The 19,431-nt window shown below is 42.4% G+C and overlaps 1 protein-coding gene across 1 annotated transcript in view; it reads left to right on the top strand.

Annotated features, from left to right (window-relative positions):
- LOC145459498 (uncharacterized) overlaps nt 1-19,431 on the top strand; it is a 54,336-nt gene extending 34,905 nt beyond the window's left edge. The window contains exons 29-59 of the mRNA XM_080338157.1: nt 308-469; nt 1,033-1,155; nt 1,545-1,730; nt 2,266-2,416; nt 3,536-3,721; nt 4,292-4,500; nt 4,556-4,645; nt 5,317-5,467; nt 5,533-5,650; nt 6,455-6,582; nt 6,644-6,743; nt 7,031-7,160; nt 8,092-8,136; nt 8,203-8,390; nt 8,507-8,675; nt 9,089-9,204; nt 9,328-9,469; nt 11,349-11,494; nt 11,558-11,666; nt 12,276-12,413; nt 12,470-12,585; nt 13,315-13,510; nt 13,572-13,658; nt 13,749-13,901; nt 14,365-14,535; nt 14,603-14,740; nt 15,043-15,183; nt 17,916-18,068; nt 18,127-18,264; nt 19,004-19,194; nt 19,260-19,431. Of these exons, the coding sequence (XP_080194283.1) occupies nt 308-469; nt 1,033-1,155; nt 1,545-1,730; nt 2,266-2,416; nt 3,536-3,721; nt 4,292-4,500; nt 4,556-4,645; nt 5,317-5,467; nt 5,533-5,650; nt 6,455-6,582; nt 6,644-6,743; nt 7,031-7,160; nt 8,092-8,136; nt 8,203-8,390; nt 8,507-8,675; nt 9,089-9,204; nt 9,328-9,469; nt 11,349-11,494; nt 11,558-11,666; nt 12,276-12,413; nt 12,470-12,585; nt 13,315-13,510; nt 13,572-13,658; nt 13,749-13,901; nt 14,365-14,535; nt 14,603-14,740; nt 15,043-15,183; nt 17,916-18,068; nt 18,127-18,264; nt 19,004-19,194; nt 19,260-19,307 (4,319 nt within the window). The 3' untranslated portion in view covers nt 19,308-19,431. The remainder of the gene's footprint in view (nt 1-307; nt 470-1,032; nt 1,156-1,544; nt 1,731-2,265; nt 2,417-3,535; nt 3,722-4,291; nt 4,501-4,555; nt 4,646-5,316; nt 5,468-5,532; nt 5,651-6,454; nt 6,583-6,643; nt 6,744-7,030; nt 7,161-8,091; nt 8,137-8,202; nt 8,391-8,506; nt 8,676-9,088; nt 9,205-9,327; nt 9,470-11,348; nt 11,495-11,557; nt 11,667-12,275; nt 12,414-12,469; nt 12,586-13,314; nt 13,511-13,571; nt 13,659-13,748; nt 13,902-14,364; nt 14,536-14,602; nt 14,741-15,042; nt 15,184-17,915; nt 18,069-18,126; nt 18,265-19,003; nt 19,195-19,259) is intronic.

Here is a 19,431-nt window from a genome sequence, read left to right as displayed (position 1 = left end):
GGGTTCGATCCCCGGCCGGGTCATACCAAAGACCTGATTAGTAACACTGGTATCCATGACTTCCCTGCTTGGCGCTCATGCATTACTGGGATAGCATGGAGGGGTGGTGCATGTCTTAGAAAGCCGTAAAGGCTATATCTGCGCTTCGTTGTCCAGCGGCATATGCACATCATGCACTCATGGTATGCATATGCACAGATCGTGTGTATGTGTATCATGAGTCGGTGTATATGCCGCAAATAAACATCAAGGACAAAAATAAACTACGTCCTTTTCTTAATTAGTAACTCTGTCAAATAAATTCCAGATTTAGTGACATGCAAAGATACGGCAGAAGCGAGGCCGGATTCCTTCACTGTGGACTGCCCGGCTGGGTGCGATGTCACTGCCGCAACCGTGTACGGGACTCAGGTCTACGCTCAACAATCTTCGATATGTGCTGCCGCTGTTCACGATGGGAGAATTCTTGGTACTTGACTTTGATATATTCATCTTGATATTGGTCACATGTGGTAGTAGGGCTGATGCAAAAGGTGTTTGTTTGGTCTGATACCTTTGACTTTACTGTATTTTCATGGTTCCCATTGATAATTGTCCTTCCAACAAAATGATTGCGATTTCGGCGTTTTTCTCAAGTGAAAACAATTATGGTCGATTTATAAGGTTTTGGTTCTCTTAGTGATGCCAAGTAAATGAAAAACAGTTCTTATATTAAGAAATGCATTCCTGTCGAAAGTTGAGATTTTTATCAAGAGATACTCCTCTTTGTAAATAACCTCTCAAGACGGCAAATGTTGAACATGTTCACGTGTCAACCGTTTGGCGAGAACGTTCCGTTTCAAATCTAGTCACAATTTGACTGGTCCCTGCTTTAGGGGTATATGATGCAATACTGGTTATGTCTGAATCTTTTTATTTTACATCACTACATTTTATTGATGAATTGTCAACGTAGATAGTGCCATTGTGAGTCCGACCTTACTTGGGAGTTAAAAAAATGAAACGTGGTTTGAAAGGTATTATATTCTTTAGGGGACCACGGCGGCACCGTTGACGTGAAAAAGATTAATGGAAAGCAAAGCTACACTGGGTCGTACGCCCACGGCGTTACTTCTCAGGATTTCGGAGCGTCGGACAGGTCTATCGTTTTTCAAGGTATGGAATCGGCCTTCGGTTCAGCATCACTATATTTGGAGTTGCGATTAGTAGTCGTCATTTGGCGTTGTGTGATGTTCTTGCAGCCATGCTAGCTCAGTCATCAATACTAACAGTGGCGTAGCCAGGGTGTGGGTTTTGGTATTTGGAATCTCTACCGTTTCAAACACTGAACCCCGTTATATTGAAATGCCAATTCTATATCCAATATTTCTTAGCTCATTTGCAATTCAGTATTTCGTATTAGTACTTTGAAATTGAACATAGTTAGTTGGTTGCGGATTCTTAAAGGCTGTTAGTTCCAGATCTGGTTGCGAATTTTTATATCCCAGTAGTTTGTAGGCCTACAAGTCGAGATCGCATACTAGCTCTACGTTGTGCCCTTGCAGGGGATCATCTGGGCTGCTCGAACGGCTGGCAGGGCTGGCAGGACTGGTGCTACTACACACCGAGGATGTCGGCCAACCTGAGTTGGGCGGACGCTCGAGATTATTGTCAAAGGCAAGGTGGCGATCTCGCCAGTATACACAGCCAGGCCGAACAGGACTTTGTGTCCACGTTGCTGTTCTATCAATGTAAGTGATGTGTTACTTCTTAGCTCTGTGCTTTCCCTCGTTGGTTTTGTTGCCTTGCTTATTTGTTTCAATCATTTCAAATCGATTAGACGAATTTGTGGATTTCAGACCTAAACATCAAATTGTAAATAAAACACTTTGTCGTATCCGTGTTATTGGCAAGAAGGGTTTAATTTTGCGGTACAGGCTCATATCATCTCTGTGCAATTGTAGTAGCTAATGTCCAAGTCCATTTTGAACATCTTGGGAAAATCACAGATTTTAAAAAATGAACGTAAGCTAATATGATTCTACTGTGACAATATGGTGTCTGGCTTCGAACATGGTTGAGAGATTTCTTGATTTATATGCATTTTTCCGCAAGCAGTTTTTCCTGCTTTCATATTTCGTTTGTCTTATGCATTTTCATTTGCAACGATACGTAAAAATCCTGACATCGCAACTCAAAGAAATTACACGCCAGAATACGTATGCAAATCCTATGTTATGTCATATGCGGGTTTTGTGTGAGAATCTTTACTGTGACGGTTTCTAGATAACATCCGGGACACGTGGATTGGTATGAACGATTTGGACCAGGTGAACTATTACCAATGGTCAGACGGAAGCGATGTCACCTTCACGGCGTGGAGACCGCTAGCGCCAGACGGTCAGCATGAGCGTTGCATCCATATGTTCCGCGAAGGGTAGGTCTGCGACCGATCAATATCAGTTTATCTGACAAAACAAGGATTTTGGTCTTCTGATTAAAATTTGTATTGTGTCTTGATATGGCATATTATCTTCGACTGGGATGAATTGGTGCGGTTTTCCTAACAGTCGTATAAATCAGGGGTGTGCAACTTTTTTGACAGGCTAGCCAGATATTAATAACGCCGTTAAGTAAATATCCGGCTTCTTCGGCCATAGTGTTGACATTCTTTTGGTAATAATGTAGCCACGCCCGTGGCTAGTGTGGCGAATATTGATCTTTATGTTCACTGTTCAGTCAGCAGACCAGCAGCACTAAAAATTCCTATGGCTGACGTAATAGAAAGTAAAGAAACATTGTAAGTAGGGTTACCATATGTCCTTTTAAGAGGATTTGTCCTCTTTTTTGACTTTTTTTAAAGTGTCCTTGGAGAACGCCCCTTTGTCCTCTTTTTTGAGAATTTTGGTCATATCTATAGCAAAATTCAACTGACATGCCGTAAATCAGCACCAGAGTTATGCTCCGGCGGGTCTTTCGGGAGCCGAGTGATCAGTTGACCTTTTTTTTTAGTCAACCGACTACAATGTGGAAAAAATTTACCATTTTTTGAGAATTCTCCTCCGGTTTTGCAAGTTTGAGTGTCCTCTTTTCAGATTTCCAAACTATGGTAACCCTAATTGTAAGCCCACCACTCAGTATCTGACAGCGCATAGCAATAGCAATCGTGAAGACCCGAAAGCAAGTTGCGCGATAAATTTATTGAAATATTCAGGTGCCAAGTCAGACGGTTTTAGTGTTATTTTGGCCATTCTCTTGGCCTCCGGAGCTTAGCTCAAACGCACTTGACCAAGCTTAATCTGAAGAGCGGCTCCCACCTTGCACACGCCTGGTATCAGTGACGAAAATCAACATGGTTTTATTGGCTTATAGTGTTGTTTCAGCCTTTTAGCCCATTTCACGTTAGCCCAAACAAACGAAGCCAAGTTAAATCAGAAAAAGCTGAATTTTCTCCGTGGGCCGCATATGGCTCGCGAGCCTCACTTTGCGCCCTCCAGTATAAATGATGAAAATCAAGTTGGTCGTCACTTGCACATGCGGCTTGTCTTCTTTGCAGGGGCCGCTGGAATGATAAGCCGTGTCAGTCTCTCGAAAATTTGGTATGCAAAATGGACAAGTACCCCGTCAACCAACAGCAGACCGCGGTCGACGGTTGTGAGACCGGCTGGATTGCGTTTGAAGGGTCTTGCTATTTCATCGACCTCACCAGAATGGTGTGGATCAACTCTGAGGATTATTGCAAGTAGGATTTTGTTTTTGTTGCTTTTTTATCGGCGTCACCATCGACGCGACGTGAGTTGGTGAGTGTGCGCAGACTCGTCAAAAATTAGAGGGAACATTGCTCATGACCCTTTAACCCCTATATTACTTGTACGGACTCTTGTAGGTACAGAACTTGAATACATATGATTGAATAATATACTCTTATTGAAATATACCTGAATATTTTCGCCTGACTCTCGTCAGGGGTACTCGTCAGCAACTGGTAGATAATTGAAAAGAAATTTGTGTATTAACCGAGTCAACGAAATATATTTGGGTTTATTTCAATATGAATATATAAATCAATTATATTACTCGTGTCAAAATTTGCAGTGACTCGAGATGACTTGCAATTCAAAGGCGGTGACACGATCCCAACACTGTCTGAACCGCAATCTGTGCATTTTTCAAAATTTCAATGTCATAAATATTTCAGATGGCTCGACTCGGGTTAAAATTTGAAGAGACTCGAGATAACTTGCAATTCTTACTTATACTGTTTTGCCAGTAAATTTCAATGTTTCTTCATGAAGTCGTAAAAAAATTTCAGAGGTGTCGGAGGTCACCTAGCAGCGATCAACACGGTTTATGAGCAAATGTTTCTTCTGAGTCAAATCGCGGAAGCCACCCACTCTTCGGACAGCGAGAAATTCTGGATCGGACTCGGGGCCTACATCAACCCCAACAGCGACGCACTCGACTACATGTGGTCCACCGGCGAACCGGTCACTTTCACAGCCTGGGCGCAAAATCAACCAAGTAAAATCGCTGCTCTTGGGAGCGTTCCACGTGACGCATTTCAATTTGTTTCCAGATATTCAGCACACTTGCTCATTCCCATTTTTGTACAATGGCATCGAATATTATAACTGCATTGAAGAAGGCCAACCTTATGAGTTAGTGGGTGAGATACGAGTTTTGGTACAAATTGACGATACTGCTGATGGTAATCAGTTGGCCGCGTATTACAAGAGTACCCGAATCCAAATCGTGTATTATTTGTAATGGTTTGAATGGAGTAGCGTCGAGCGAGATAGTATAATGGTGATGTGTCCGGCTTCTTGATCGGTAGGTCGTGGGTTCGATCCCTGGTGGGCACAGACCAAAGACTCAAAAACTTGTATCCGCGGCTATCCTGCTGAGCGCTCGGCATCCATGGGGGTGCAGAATAGGTGACCTTACGGCGGCATCGCATCTCTGTTGTCAAAGCATCTTGATGGTGCCGGTGAAAATGAATATCATCTCTCTCTCTCTCTCTCTCTAGTGAGAAACGTTTTTTTTCGAATAGTGAAACTATGCCCATCTTTCCATGAAGAGTTACTTATATTATCAACAAGAATTGTAATTGCAATGCCTTTTTGAAACCTTGATTTGTCATATCGTAACACCTAAAACATAGTTCAAAGGTATGTGATACGATTGTTGATATACAATGTAGAAACTTAGTGACTGTATAATAGGAATATATTTGAACTGTCCGCAATATCCACTGTCCACACTGATATAATGTCGCAATTAGTGATACTCGGAGGCTCGATTTAACTTGAAGCCTGTTCGGATTTTGTGTTATTATAGGGCCATGGTGCTCTGCCGACCCTGTTTACACAAATCATTTTGTCGCCTGCGACGGATGGTCCGACAGTCAAGTTGGGTGTTTCAGAATGGACAGCGTCACCGGGCTGTGGTCTCAGGGCCAGCCGATTGCGTGCGGGTCAGACGCATACAAGTATGATCTCTTTCACTGTCCTATATACGCCTTTTTATGTTATTATGGCGTCGCTTGTTCAATAGGATTTGTGAAAAGCCACGTGTAGGCTACACTAATCCACCGCTTCCAACGACACCTTCTCCGAATGGTAATTGTCCGTACGGGTGGTACGGCTCTGGAAAGTCAAGCTATTGTTATCAGGTATGAATGCTGATTTGCGGAAAAGTGTTAGCTGGAAATGAGAGGTCTGTCCCCGATGATACCTGGGTATTTGTAGCAAGTAGAATTATTGCTTTAAGAGGTAGAACCAAGCCACTTGCTGTTGACAGGTGGAAAAGGCAATTTGAATTGTGTTCAATCGCTTGCAAAAGTGTTTTGGGACGATGAGTTGCAGATTGCAATGTCTATGTGATACGTTTTGAGACGAGATATTGTGATGCTAGATATGGATTAACGATTAGGATATAGTGGGAGTATGACACAATAAATGTTTGAATACTTTCACCCTACCAATCCATACCAGTACAATGCAACAGAAGTGTGAAAACGATACCTTATTTAATAAGGTAGACAAAATTCAATCATTTACTTTGTTTATACTGGAGATGGTTAGAATCGGAGTACTTTTCACTCAAATTGGTTTGTCTACTTTTTTTAGATTTGGATTTTGTGAAGTAGGAAGTAGTTTTCCGATAGATTCGCATCTCTGTCACGAGTGAAATTGCCATGAGTATTGCAGTTACTCCGAAAATTGCGCTTATCACCATTGCCATTAATTCATTCTGTGTTAGTCTCGAAGACGCATCTTGCAATTCGGGAGACCAATGATTGACTAACAATTCAGTGACACCTTGTCCCAGTGTGCTTACTTCCTACTTATTGAGTTTAATTTTCTGGGAACACTTTAACTTCTACCTGAGTACCCGCGATGTATACTTTCACCACTTGTTAATACTGATAGTGAGCAACTCATCGCTACACACGCGCGCACACACACTTTTGCAGATTAACGAGGTACCGGCTACTTCGCGACTGACTTGGTCTGAAGCGGACGTGTACTGTAAATCTCAAGGTGCCGAATTGGCGAGCATGCACAGTTATCAGGAAGAACAGATTATCGCGTCCGGAGTACAGTAAGGGCGTCACTTACTCGATTTTATTTTGCGTTTGTGTAACTCTCGGAATATCTTTCAGACATTCGAGTGGCAATGATTACTTCTGGATTGGCTTGAAAAGTGTAGACGGGGGTTCTTATGGTTGGACTGACAGCACGCCGTTAACGTACACGAACTGGGTGGGTACAGGATATAATGAAAACTCTTATGTACCACTAACACGTGTACAGGATTCTTGGTTGTGAGAAGAACTCACATTCGAGCCAATAGGTTTTGACTGGTTAACGACCGCCTTGAATTTAGCAATATCCCAAATTATTTGAATCATGGTCGATGATGATGTTTTACCAACTATGTCAGTTCGAAATTATAATTTAGGTGACTTCCTTCTCGAAATACCGTGAAAAGGAGATATCACTTGAAACATCGATAAGATAATCATTCTCGAGTTGCTATTTTTTGTCAGAAATCGGGCGAGCCGAACAATCACAACGGCCGAGAAAACTGTGTAGAAGCCAATTATCCCGGCGACGGCGCCGGATGGAACGATATGAGTTGTGACTCGGTCCAGAACTGGATTTGTAAAGTGCTACGCGGTAGGTTACTCATCCTTTTGTACTTTGTCAGAGAATCGCTACTCGACGTTATAGCACATGAATTTGCGTTGCTCATTCATTGGCAGAGAGTATTTTTTGCTAAAAACGTTGAACTACGTATCTGTGATGCACAAGGAGCCCGTATTGACTCATTGCAAATTCATTCTCACTTCTAATACATCGGAATGAATTACAATCAGGGAGCGGTCTCAACGTTTGTCAATTGATGATCGGCTGTTATAGTTTTGCAGTAGTACAACTACAAAGCTTTAAGATGATCATAATATAATCCTGTAAGTCATTTGGCAGACAGTGGCCGTAGATATCACCGAACGCGGGACCTTCAGCCGCTAACCGGATACGTTTTTTGTATTGAAAATATGTGTAGTTATCATTAGAGTTACCAGTAACACGGGGTGACTTTGTACCACTTTTCACATTCAATGTTAAATTATTTTATGATATGTTATGATTTTCTGCCTTCTTCAACTTTGTTATGGGCGGAAGGGTTAGATCTATGGATTAAACTGCAAAAAGAAAATTATTGTCATGTTTTCGATCATTTTTTTTTCAATTTTTCTGTGGTGGCCAAAGTCACCCGGCAATGGGGTGTCTTTGGCCGAGCACCATTTTTTTGTACTTCCAGGACAGCTAGCAGTCATATATGCCAATGACACAAGCTGAGAAGTTGACTTTGGCCATCTACAGTCTTTTAAAAAAGAAGTATTCAACCAATAGTGACTTTTCAGACTTTAATTGACCGCAAAACCACAAAATTCCGTGAATTACCTGGTGTTTGCACTATAAAATCACCCGACTACATCGTAAGTTTGGTTGACACAATCTCACATGTAGGCTGGAACAGAAAATATTTTATTGTAGAAGATAATGTTGGAATGAAGTCTTGAATCTCTTTTTCATATCGTATCAGGCACGGATCTGCTACCTCCTGTTACACCGCCGCCAGCTCAAGTCTGTGAGTGACTCACTTATCTTTTTTTGTAAAAATACCCGACACTTTTGTGTGTCCGTTATATTCCAGCGTACGAATGCGGCACCGATGTGCCGTGGTATGCCTACACGTCCACGTCGGGCAACCAACCCAGATACTGCTACTCGACGTTCACGGAGTTGACCGGGTATTACGAAGCGAATCAGAATTGTAAAGCGTTGGGCGGAAATCTCGTGTCTATCCACGCACAGGATGAGCAAGCGTTCTTAACCGGTTTGGTGAGATCCATGTATTCATAATTCCGATTCCTGCTTTAATATTTATTTGAGGTGTTGCACGGTAGAGACAGATCTATATGCAACGCAGGTGTAAATTTATCCACTCGATTTATCAGACTTCGAAGATCGATCTGGCCTCATTCTGGATTGGTCTCATTCAAGACGGACTGGGCGGGTATTATATATGGGTGGACGGCTCACCTCTCGTTTACACGAATTGGTGGCTAGGCGAGCCCAACGATTATAACGGGCAGGAATCCTGCGTTCAAATAAGCAACCTTTACGGTGAGATTTCTTTGTGAAACAGCACCTTATGCACAGAATTATACACCTCAAGAGAAATTAATTACAGCATTCAGGTGATGATTTGTGCTTTGGATGGGACCTGCGAAAAGTCTTGTTATCAAGGACCAAAAACAAATTTCAGTGACTTGATTGCTTGTGAATCCTTGCGTTTTTTTGTTAAGTTCTAGGTTCGAGCTCATTGGTTTCTTTTCGTTTACATGGGGCTTCAAGTCGAACCCAAGACTTGCGATTTGTAATTTCATCCCTCTTGTATTTGAAATTTATGTTTAAATTTGACACAGTAGATTAAGGAAAGAATACCGATGCTCAATACTTGTGGTTCGACACACATTGATATGCTGTTAAGACACATGTGTACTTAACACACATTAATGTGTTGTTCTACGCTACAGGCTTGTGGAATGACGATAATTGCGGGCGAAAACACGGATACATCTGCAAGAAACTGATCGGGTCAACACCTGGTCCGGTCCCGCCAACACCAGCAGTCCCAGGGGGGTGTCCCGACGTAAGTAACAAAAAGTTTGCCAGTATTTTCAACCTCTCTGCTCAAAAATAACGACACCTGTGTTCATTCACACTCAAAGCAAAGCACTTACGTAGATCGTTGTTTTATTCCTCTCGGCGAAAGGGCTGGAGTCTCTACGGCAGCAAATGCTTCCTTCTTGCTGGATTTAGCGATACGTCTCTGAGAAAAACCTGGCGAGACGCAGAGACGTACTGCAACGAACAAGGCGGGTTTCTGGCATCAATTCCAAATCAATATTATAACGGTGAGTCTACTTGATAATATGATGCCAACGACACGTACGGGAGAGGAGGCAATGATGAGACACTTTTTTTGATATTTCAACCAACTCAAAGAGTAATCTAATGCCTTCCGAGCATTAATTTTGGTACCGATAGAAAGCTATTGATCTGTACTATTAATTCATACGTACGTACGTTTTGAGTTATATTGAACAACACACTCCTGGATTTCTTGGCCCTCAAAAATCCTTGCTCAAATGTCTCAACTTACCTCCAGGTGAAGGTAAGATGAGACACACTGTGTTCAAGATGAGACACCAAGCAATTGTTGTTCATTACACCACCAATTCATCCCAAATGATGAATCAACTAGTAACATCATGAATTAAATGTAATTGTCATGAAATAATTCACTGTAAAAGGAATTTGTTCATCATATACGAGTTTGAATGACATCAAAAACAAATTATCCACGTGATCCCGCAAAAATAAGAGTTATTATTTTGTCATGTACTGTCACATGTGGTCAACCACTATATAAATAATCTATTATATGTGCTGCGAACAGTAAATTTTGAATATTGCGAGGCTTTCAATGGAAAAGTCCTCTTACACCCGTGTCTCAACTTACCCCCACGGCTTCTTCTCATCTTACCCCCGTACCTTCATTATTGTATAAACTTCCAGAAAAAAAATCTGTCTTTTACTTATCAAAGGTAAGTGCATGGTTACACTGCTAATATTGCACTCTACCTGATCCAGTAATGTCATTTATATCATGAAATATTATGATCGGTATGCCCTTACAAACATGAATCCCACATGTCTTACGCAGACTATAAAAATATAGTTTTTGGCATTTTTCTGCCCAACCTCAAAGCTGCTTGCCTTTTTAGTATGGTAGAACTATAGAATGACATTATGGTAGCAACATTGTTGAATGAATCTGTCCATTAGAAAATTGTTCTATGAAAAAATTGCATGTCTCATCTTGCCCCGTGTCTCATCTTTGCTCACCGCTACATCCCCTTATGTTTTTGTGACATTCAACGTGGAATACACATATTCCTAAACAGTAAGAGAGTTTGTCAAAGCATTCCTTAGTTGTACTTGCATAAAAGTTTACAGGATTCTGTAAATGTGTGCAAGTGGTAGCGTAGTAAGGAAAGGAAAGGACGTAGTTTATTTTTGTCCTTGATGTTTTTGCGGCATATACACCGACTCATGATACACATACACACGATCTGCGCATATGCATACCATGATGTGCATATGCCGCTGGACAAGGAAGTGCAGATATAGCCTTTACGGCTTTCTAAGTCATGCACCACCCCTCCATGCTATCCCAGTAATGCATGAGCGCCAAGCAGGGAAGCCATGGATACCAGTGTTACTAATCAGGTCTTTGGTCTGACCCGGACGCTTAACCATTACGCTATCTTGTCGGTAGAACCAGAACCAGTATAATTTAATTCAGTCAATACTTTCTACTTGGAAAAAATCCAAAATGCAAATGCTAACCGTGGCTTCAAGAACTACGGAAACGGATGAAGTTTATATAGACAGTCAAAGTAGTTACCCTTGATACCAACAAGTAACAAAGTAATTTTTCTAGGTCTGGTTTTGCCTTGAAACTGAAAACAGTCGAGTAGAAGTCAAACTAACGTAAAATCATAACTGCTTGAGTGAAGAATGCAACTATGCAAAATCTACTTACTATAAATATGTAGAAGTACTTTTTTACTGACCAAGTTACCAACGCTGATAATCTGTTCCTGACCAGTGACCCAAGGCAACCCGCCAAGGTAGGTTGGTCGGTGGGAACAATCAGGTAATGTCACACGATGGATTTGGGTAGAGCGGTGTGTGTTGTGTGGGTGGGTGACTTATTTTCTGTTACAGCATTCCTGGTGGCTCAGATGCTTTACAAGCAGACCGCCGTGTGGATCGGGCTTAACACGATTGGAAATAACCGAGTTTTTCTGTGGTCTGATAACGAAGCCGTGACTTACACCAACTGGGGTACTGGTGAGCCAAATGATGTCGGGGTAAGGTTTGCATATCAAAATTTAGATTTTCCGAGCCAAAACCAAGATAAAATTTATTTTCAGTCTGAAGAGTGCACGGAGATGTACGCCAACGGAAGGTGGAACGACCAGGGTTGCGAGGACTCAAAACCTTTCCTGTGCAATGTTTGGCGATCTGACGCATATGCAGAACGTAAGATATGGTAGCCGAGTCTAATTAAATGCAGAGTTGGTGGCGAAATACTGTTACTTGTGTGGCTAAATCAAGTAGAATTTGTCTACTTGCAGTGCTTTCTCAAGTTGTTATGTACTTAAACTACTTCCACATCTATTTACGCAGTTTTTCAGCGAAACTAGGTACTTTTTACAATTCTGATTTTGAAAAGTGGAAAGAAGTTTTGGGATGAGTAAAATTTTGATAAAAGCCTCTTGAAATAGCCCCTGTATCAAGGTAACTGAAGATATTTCCACCTATTTGTAGCTAGCATCATTAGTCATTTTACTTCAGTCGTGAAGAGACATCTTGAAATATGCCAGCAGCCACCACCAATCCACTGCTTAAAGTATGCGACCACTCGGCCAAGATAAACTTTTTGAGACGACCTACTTCAGCACTTTTTGTACCTTTCATTTCTGTACTTCCTCTTGATGTCGTTTTTACGTGTTTTAGGAATTTCATTGGCATTAGGTAGGAATTTATGGCAGTGCGTAATACTTGGACCACTGCTGCGTATAAATATATGTATGGGATAACAGTTTACCCACACCACAATGTGCGAAGTTATTTGCCTACGTTTTTCAGCCAATCCCGACACTACCGGATGCCCGTCTGGTTACATGCGGTGGCAGACCGGTTGTTACCGATTATATTCGGACGCGTCCGATCAAATGTCATGGGAAGACGCAAGGGATAAGTGTAGGGCGGACGGACAGCAATACGGTGGGATCTAGTTGCGATATCACAAGTGTTTGATATTTACGGCCGCTGTCTTTCAGGTTTGAAGATTGAACTTGTCAGTATTTGGACTACGATGGAGGATATGCTGGTGAAGTCTATGTTTTGGCCGGATATCGACGATGAGTACTTCTGGATCGGGCTCTACTATAATCACGTCTGTATCTATACCACTTAATTATTTGGAATTATAGGGGCAAAATATTCAAAAATTGTCCAACTGTTATCAATTAATTGCCACCACAATTTGACTAAAGGTATCAGCACATGTCAAACGCTACTATTTTCTGTGAGCTTCATCAGCCAAAGCACATACACTTGATCAGAAAAGTAAGGAGGCCAAAGTAGTCATTAAATATACTCAAGTAGAAACTGAATTAAGGCGCTAGATGTGTTCTGAATTTACAGTCATGGTAGATACAGTGCAACTTATTCCAGACCCAACTTTCTGCACAAATAGCCAAAATATATTAAAGGTGTGTGCCGGTGGTGTGGCTTCAAAAACTATTCAATTGGGTTAGGGTTGAGTTCGGCTATTAACTGTAACACATATCCTACAAAGGATGATCCATGCCATGGCTTCATTGCGACTTAAGTGTAAGCGTCTTGTTACCTCGCAATGCTCTGGCAAGATGACAATGTAAAGATGCTTTATACTCAGCGATAATGAGATAACACATGAATTGACAGAGGCTATTGCTAGTGTGAATCGGTGAACGTTATAAATCTTTGGCAGAACTGCCAGAAATTATTGCAAATACTGATGCATCTGACTGTGAAATGTGTCAGTGCAGAATTAATTCAAGGCAAATAAATTGACAATGCAGTTTGATACAGTTTTAAAACAGCATCGATTAGGAAATGTAGACGGTACTTGTGTGTTTAGAGTCAAACCAACGGCGAGACCCAGTTTATATGGGTGGACGGTTCTGCAGTCTACTACACAAACTGGGACACCAACGAACCGCAACAAGCCCAATCCGACATGGGTTGCATCCGCATGAGAAATTATGGTACCTGGTCTTTGGTCGATGACCAAGCGTGCGATATTAGACGTCCGTTTGTATGCAAATACGAGGAATGTAAGTTATCGGCTAAATTACGGCTGTGTATTTTCTGTATATGAATCTGTTGAAATTGCAGATGAATTCCCGACACAGACTCCGGGATTAGGACTGTGTGACCCGGATTGGATTGCTTTCGGAGACTACTGTTATTTTGTGCGACCAGGTAAGTGATCCCCCTATGTAATTCTAATGGTAATAGACTTTCTCTCTTGCAAACTTGAACCCGTGAAATGTGTTTATGTTTTGCGTGTAGACAATCCCCTGGTATCGTGGGGTGATGCTGAAGCGGCCTGCAACAGCCGTGGTGGTTTTCTGACGAGCGTTCATTCCGATCTGGAGAACAAGGCCATTATGAGCTGGAATGACGGTCACACGGTCTGGATGGGGTTGAAGAGAAACGCTTGGGGTGAGAAAATGCGACGTTTGTTGCAGACTTGGAGAACTAGAGAATTCTTGTTATCTAATTGACTGATTAGACCAGGGGTGTCAAACATAAGTTGTTGCAGTAGAAAATTTTGGATTTGAAAAAATAGTATTTACGGTGATTAGTTTTATCATAAATAATGACATAATTTGCCACCGTAAATCCTATTTTTTTTCAAATCCAAAACTTACTGCTGCAATAACTTTGCTTTCACTGGGTGAAATTGAATCAAATTTTATATACATCGTATTTCTACACAGCCTAACAATTTCATGCGGTAGCCAGTAAAGTTTGAGGAATTATTATTTCATAAATCCATAACTTTCTTGTCTTATAGCGATGATTCCATATTTTTAACCTAACAATTTTGTCAAGTAGCCAGTAAAATTTGGAACAATCCTACTGTACTACGCCACTCAAAAATTCATTTGTGTCTTTGCAACAGGGGGTTTTGCTTGGAGCGATAGCAGCCCGGTAGACTTTACTAATTGGAACGCGGGCCAGCCGGACAACTACGGGGAAACGGGAGAGCCGTGCAGCGAGATGCGAAAGGACGGCACTTGGAACGACGTGGTGTGCAGTTACTCGAGGGGATATGTTTGCAAGAAGCATAAATGTAACCGCAGCTTGTTTTGCTGTGTTTTTGAGTTTTTGGTGCGGTTTCAACTTTGACCTTGTCACAGCATACGCCTCGTGTGCGTTTCCATCTTCGGAAAGAACCGATTGCGGCTACGAAGGAATCAGCGAGTACGAATGTTTGGAGAGACTCTGCTGCTGGGACTCGAGCAACTCGGCGTCGAGCACTTGCTATTATTCTAGAGGTACGGTGTCTTAAAATTGGACGCGGGACCTTTGTCTCACGATTACTCGGAGTTGGTCGGAGAAAAAAAGTCATTTTTGCTTTTCAGGAAAACCAGAAATTACATTAGAATTAAAATTAGAGCATAGAAGCATTTCACGAATTAGATTAAAATTAGAGCAAAGAAACGATGCGCAAGTGAGATTCTACTAATTTAGTCTAATTAGACAACTGGGATTATCTAGCTTTCCAAGTCTGCCTAGCAGTACTTGTCAAACTATCTTAAAGTGTAGCATCCCACGGATCTGCTTTGTTTATATTCAGATGACGCTCAGTGCTTGGAGAAAGGAGGTCAATGCAAGGACTACATGTACAACACGTGCGAGCTTGGCTACGAGCAAAATCTGTGCAGCGGCGGTGACGGCAATCGGTGCTGTTTCACTTGCGATGCAGATGATGACACATGTACGTATGTTTAGTTGTCGGTTGTGACGCCGCTCATGTGAGGGTGGTAGTTGAAAATTTGAAAATTGAAAAATACAGGTTGGTCAACTTGATAAAAACGTAATAAACGTCATTTTCTGTGTAGATTTACAGAAAGGTAGGAGTTAGAGTTCTGTGAATAAAATATTAGGAGTTGGAGCCATAGGCGCCGACTTTTATTTTTTTACGCGGTGGCGAAGTCTTGTGACGTCATAATTGTTCCATATCGATGACGTCATCGTCGCACGAAAACGCACTTTACTGCATGCCGCTGGTGTACGTGCACTCGTGCAGAGTTAAACCACTCGCGTGATGTTTTAATATCGGCCTTGCACTCAATAATATCAAACCATGCAGTCGAGTTATTAAATGGAATCTTAAAACGGTACGATCAATGAAGCGTAACTGCCTGCGCTACCAGTCCGTCCGACGGAATCTGCAGTTACATCAATGTTATTCACGCGCAATGCCCAGTTTGACTAACGATAAATACAGTAACTACGCACTGGCCTTGCAAGTAACACATGGCAACTCTCGAATACTTCAAGCAGACAATAATGATGATTACAAACGCGAAATCGCGCAGCCAATCAGTAATTGTCTCTTGCGGTTTCTTGCTTCGCGTTGACCAACTCCCATCGCGGCAATTGTTTGATGATTAAAACATTGGTGCATTTCCGGATTTAAGTTCGCGAAGCATTTCGGGAGTACATCTGCCAATTCGTAAATTCATTCTGCATGTCGAGGGCCGCCAACGCATGCTAATTGAATTACGTGTTGACGGCCGCACAAATTTCGTTCTACGGCCGCGGGTTGGCCACCCTTGGGCTAGAATTAATTCCACTTCCGGACGCATACCGCGATCGTACCAATAGAAATCCACTGTCTATCTAATGCCTAATAGTTTAGTATTCGATGATGTTGTTCTCGATCCGAGTACATCCAAGCTGGAGACGAAGTCAGTGTGTTTAAAGCAGTGGTTCCCAAACGGTGGGGAATTCGATGGTGTCTGGTGGGGAATAGACGCATTCGTTCAAAATTATATACAGGACAGTCGACATATTCACGCAGACCTCATGCGCAATAACCGCTACCAGTTAACTGCTCCGGAATGTATGTATCGAAAATTATATTGTGTGTTGTTCACAAAACCTCATTTTTGACTCTGGATGGCCAATGATGGCGTCACAAACACATCCAGCACGACTAATTTGACGTGAAATAACGCTTTCGCGAAATAATGAACGTTACTGGTATCGGTTCACAATTCGTTTTATGTCACAGTTATAGGCGATTTTCTTGCGTACTGGTGTGGTTGTGTCCTGTCTAGTCAAACCAGCAAATAGCTGCTCTGTGACGACAAAAGTGCTAGGTAGTGGGGAACAGGAGCGTAACTGCCGCACCCCAAAACCCCTGATTGGGAAGGGGGCGAGCTCGAAGGGGCTCAAAGTTATTTCGTGAATTACCATATATTAAAGTATTTTTTTTAAATTTATGCCACTTTTTCGAAAAATTTTCGCGCTGGGTGCGAGATTCAATATTGCCAAATGTCTGATTATTGGGTACCCTTCTCCCACGAAACTACGTGGAATTTATAGAAATGGAGACTTCGACGTTGGCAATTACTGCGCCACGACGCACCAAGGCATAAGAAGTTATAGGCCATGTAACATGCATCTCCGAGAAGTGTGCCAGAACGATCAGCAGCGAGAAGGAATGCCCGTGTGGTGACCCAAAACTTCGATATATATGTTTAATTGGCTAGCTTTAAATTGCTGGCGCCGAATGTTCCTGTCCTAGCGATCTGAACCCCACAGGACAAATTCCATCCCGCAGGGAAAATAATTTGCCAGTAAATCAATACCGAATTGAAATCGTGTGTGCCTTTTAGTTTTGGCGATTCCATATCTTTTTACATAACAGATATAGGAGGTCGCGAAATAACATAATGTAACAAAGTCAATACACCAACGGGTCCGCCCGAAGATGTACAATTCTTATTTAGGGGTCCTACCTTTTCCAACACACCTCCCTCCGCTCTACCGGGAAATCTGATTACGTGAGCTGAGGGGGGATGAAAAATTGATCGCTAAATATATGAAATTCCCGATCATATTGTCCGATGCAAACACGAATTAGATAAATTTTTCGCGCGTTTAGTCGTAGTATGGCGACGCACTAAACAGTAGACCAAATGCATCTGATAAGTTCTGGGAAAAGCGTACAGGCTCAGCGGGGCTGAGGGGGTTCTGGGGGCCCAAGACCAACGTTTTTTTTGGCGGGACTGACAAAGAGCTGTTACGGTCCTGGTGGGGAACGAAGGCTCGGAATAAATCTGAAGTGGGGAATGAAGACAAAAAGGTTGGGAACCACTGGTTTAAAGTTTCCTGAGTTGGTATATTGAATGTCTTAGAGTTTGTCGGAATTGGTTGTGACGTAAACCGACCCTGCAGCCAATGTTTCCTCTAATTTTTCACGAGTCTGCGCGCACTCACAAACTCACTGTGCGGTCTCTTGGACAACAGTGCGTAACAACTAAAAAAAGGTCACCACTTCGGCTTTCTTGTGCGCAGAGACCGTGTCAGCACTGCGCAATTGCGCACGCGCGCTGCTTAGAGGAAATATGATCTGCGGCCATGATTTACATACCAGCCCTGCCGTGCTTTCGAGTACAAACATCTGATCTTTGCGTTGGTTTATCCGTCATGGCGTAGGTAACGAGCAAGTCGACGGCTGGGAAGATGGTGACGATGCATGCGAAAACGACCCTACCATATCAGGGACGTGCCAGTACAATTCAAACTACTGCAGCGGGACTTATCTGAGTGGAAAATGCGGAGGACCGGCTCAGCGTCAATGTTGCTCGGGTTGGACATTGAACTAAGATGTATGGACCGTGGTTTTATGCATCTCACTTATTTTCAGGCAATTACGTACCGCCAACTGATCCACCCAGGACCACCAAGACCCCGTCCACTGACAAAACTGTGACGGTCACCCCGATAACCGAGACTACGAAACAAACGACGGGATTCGCGCGCACGGAAGAAATCCCGGCAGCTGGTACATAACTAGCTTGGTTTAAAATCTGAAGATATTTTGTATCGTGTGAAAGTTTATGTGCGTGGATATTGTATCAAAAGTTGCATTGAAGTTGTAAATTGTATCTACAAATCCAGCACATATCCAATTCTGCCAAAATCGGCAAATCTGATATGGCTGGAGTCAGCGGTGGTCTAAGTAGCCAAGTCGCCAATAGAGTGGAAAAATAGCGATTTTCGAGAGATACCCATACTACTTCTAGATGAAGTAACAAGGAAAGATGTAAGAAGCACTCAAGTATGTAATATAATAGTAGAAAAGTCGAGTTTAGGATCAACGGCAATGACTGACTGACGATGCTACTCTAGTCGGTGCAAGTTTTGAAAACATACTCGCGATTTTACAAATACAATTCATTCAAAATTATCCATAAAGATAGACTTTCCACAAAGTAAGAAATGTGAAGAGTAAGTGGTTTTGTTCCAGTATAAGTGGAAGCAGTCGAAAAACAGAAGGCAAAACCTGAAATTAGGAGGGTCTTGCCAGCTCATTTGCATCGCTTGTCCTTTTTACGTTATCTTCTATTACTTTCCGTTCATTGTGCCCAGGTGGGTGTCTGATCTCAAAGACTACAAGTCGTTTTGACACCTTCCTGTGTTTTCTTTGTATCGCAATCTTGTGATGTTTTGAAAGGACAAAATTATTAAGAATAAACTCAAGGTCACGTCTGACTGACTGACTGGTCTCGTTCTGTTCAAAGGTAGCGGATTGAGCGGCGGGGCCATCGCCGGCATCGTCATCACCATCGTTTTCTTACTCGCCGGAGCCGGACTGACTTTCTTCTACCATCGTACCGGTCAATTTCCGACGCCCACTCACTTAGCGAGCAGTTTCACGCGGAAAGAAGCCTCTCCCGTCGGCGGATACGATAACCCGATCTCTTACGTGAAGGTAGCTATGTCTTTTGCGTCTGCGGCTTCTCGAATATGTGCATATTGTTTGTTTGTTTTTGCCAGGAAACGGAGGATGATGGCGAGGTGGAGTTCGGGTCTTCGAATGCGTAGATTTAATCGTTGCGGCTGCAGATCGCGAAGATGTCGGTTTCATATCCGTGCAATATTAACGTGTGTATTTAAAATATAGAATAATGAAATGTTTGTACAATACATATCCAGCTCCGTACCGTGA

The sequence above is a fragment of the Botryllus schlosseri genome, chromosome 16 (assembly GCF_051294905.1).
Source record: "Botryllus schlosseri isolate E-star chromosome 16, Bs_hap1, whole genome shotgun sequence".
Taxonomy (NCBI): domain Eukaryota; kingdom Metazoa; phylum Chordata; class Ascidiacea; order Stolidobranchia; family Styelidae; genus Botryllus; species Botryllus schlosseri.
This window is presented reverse-complemented; position numbering and strand designations above follow the sequence as displayed.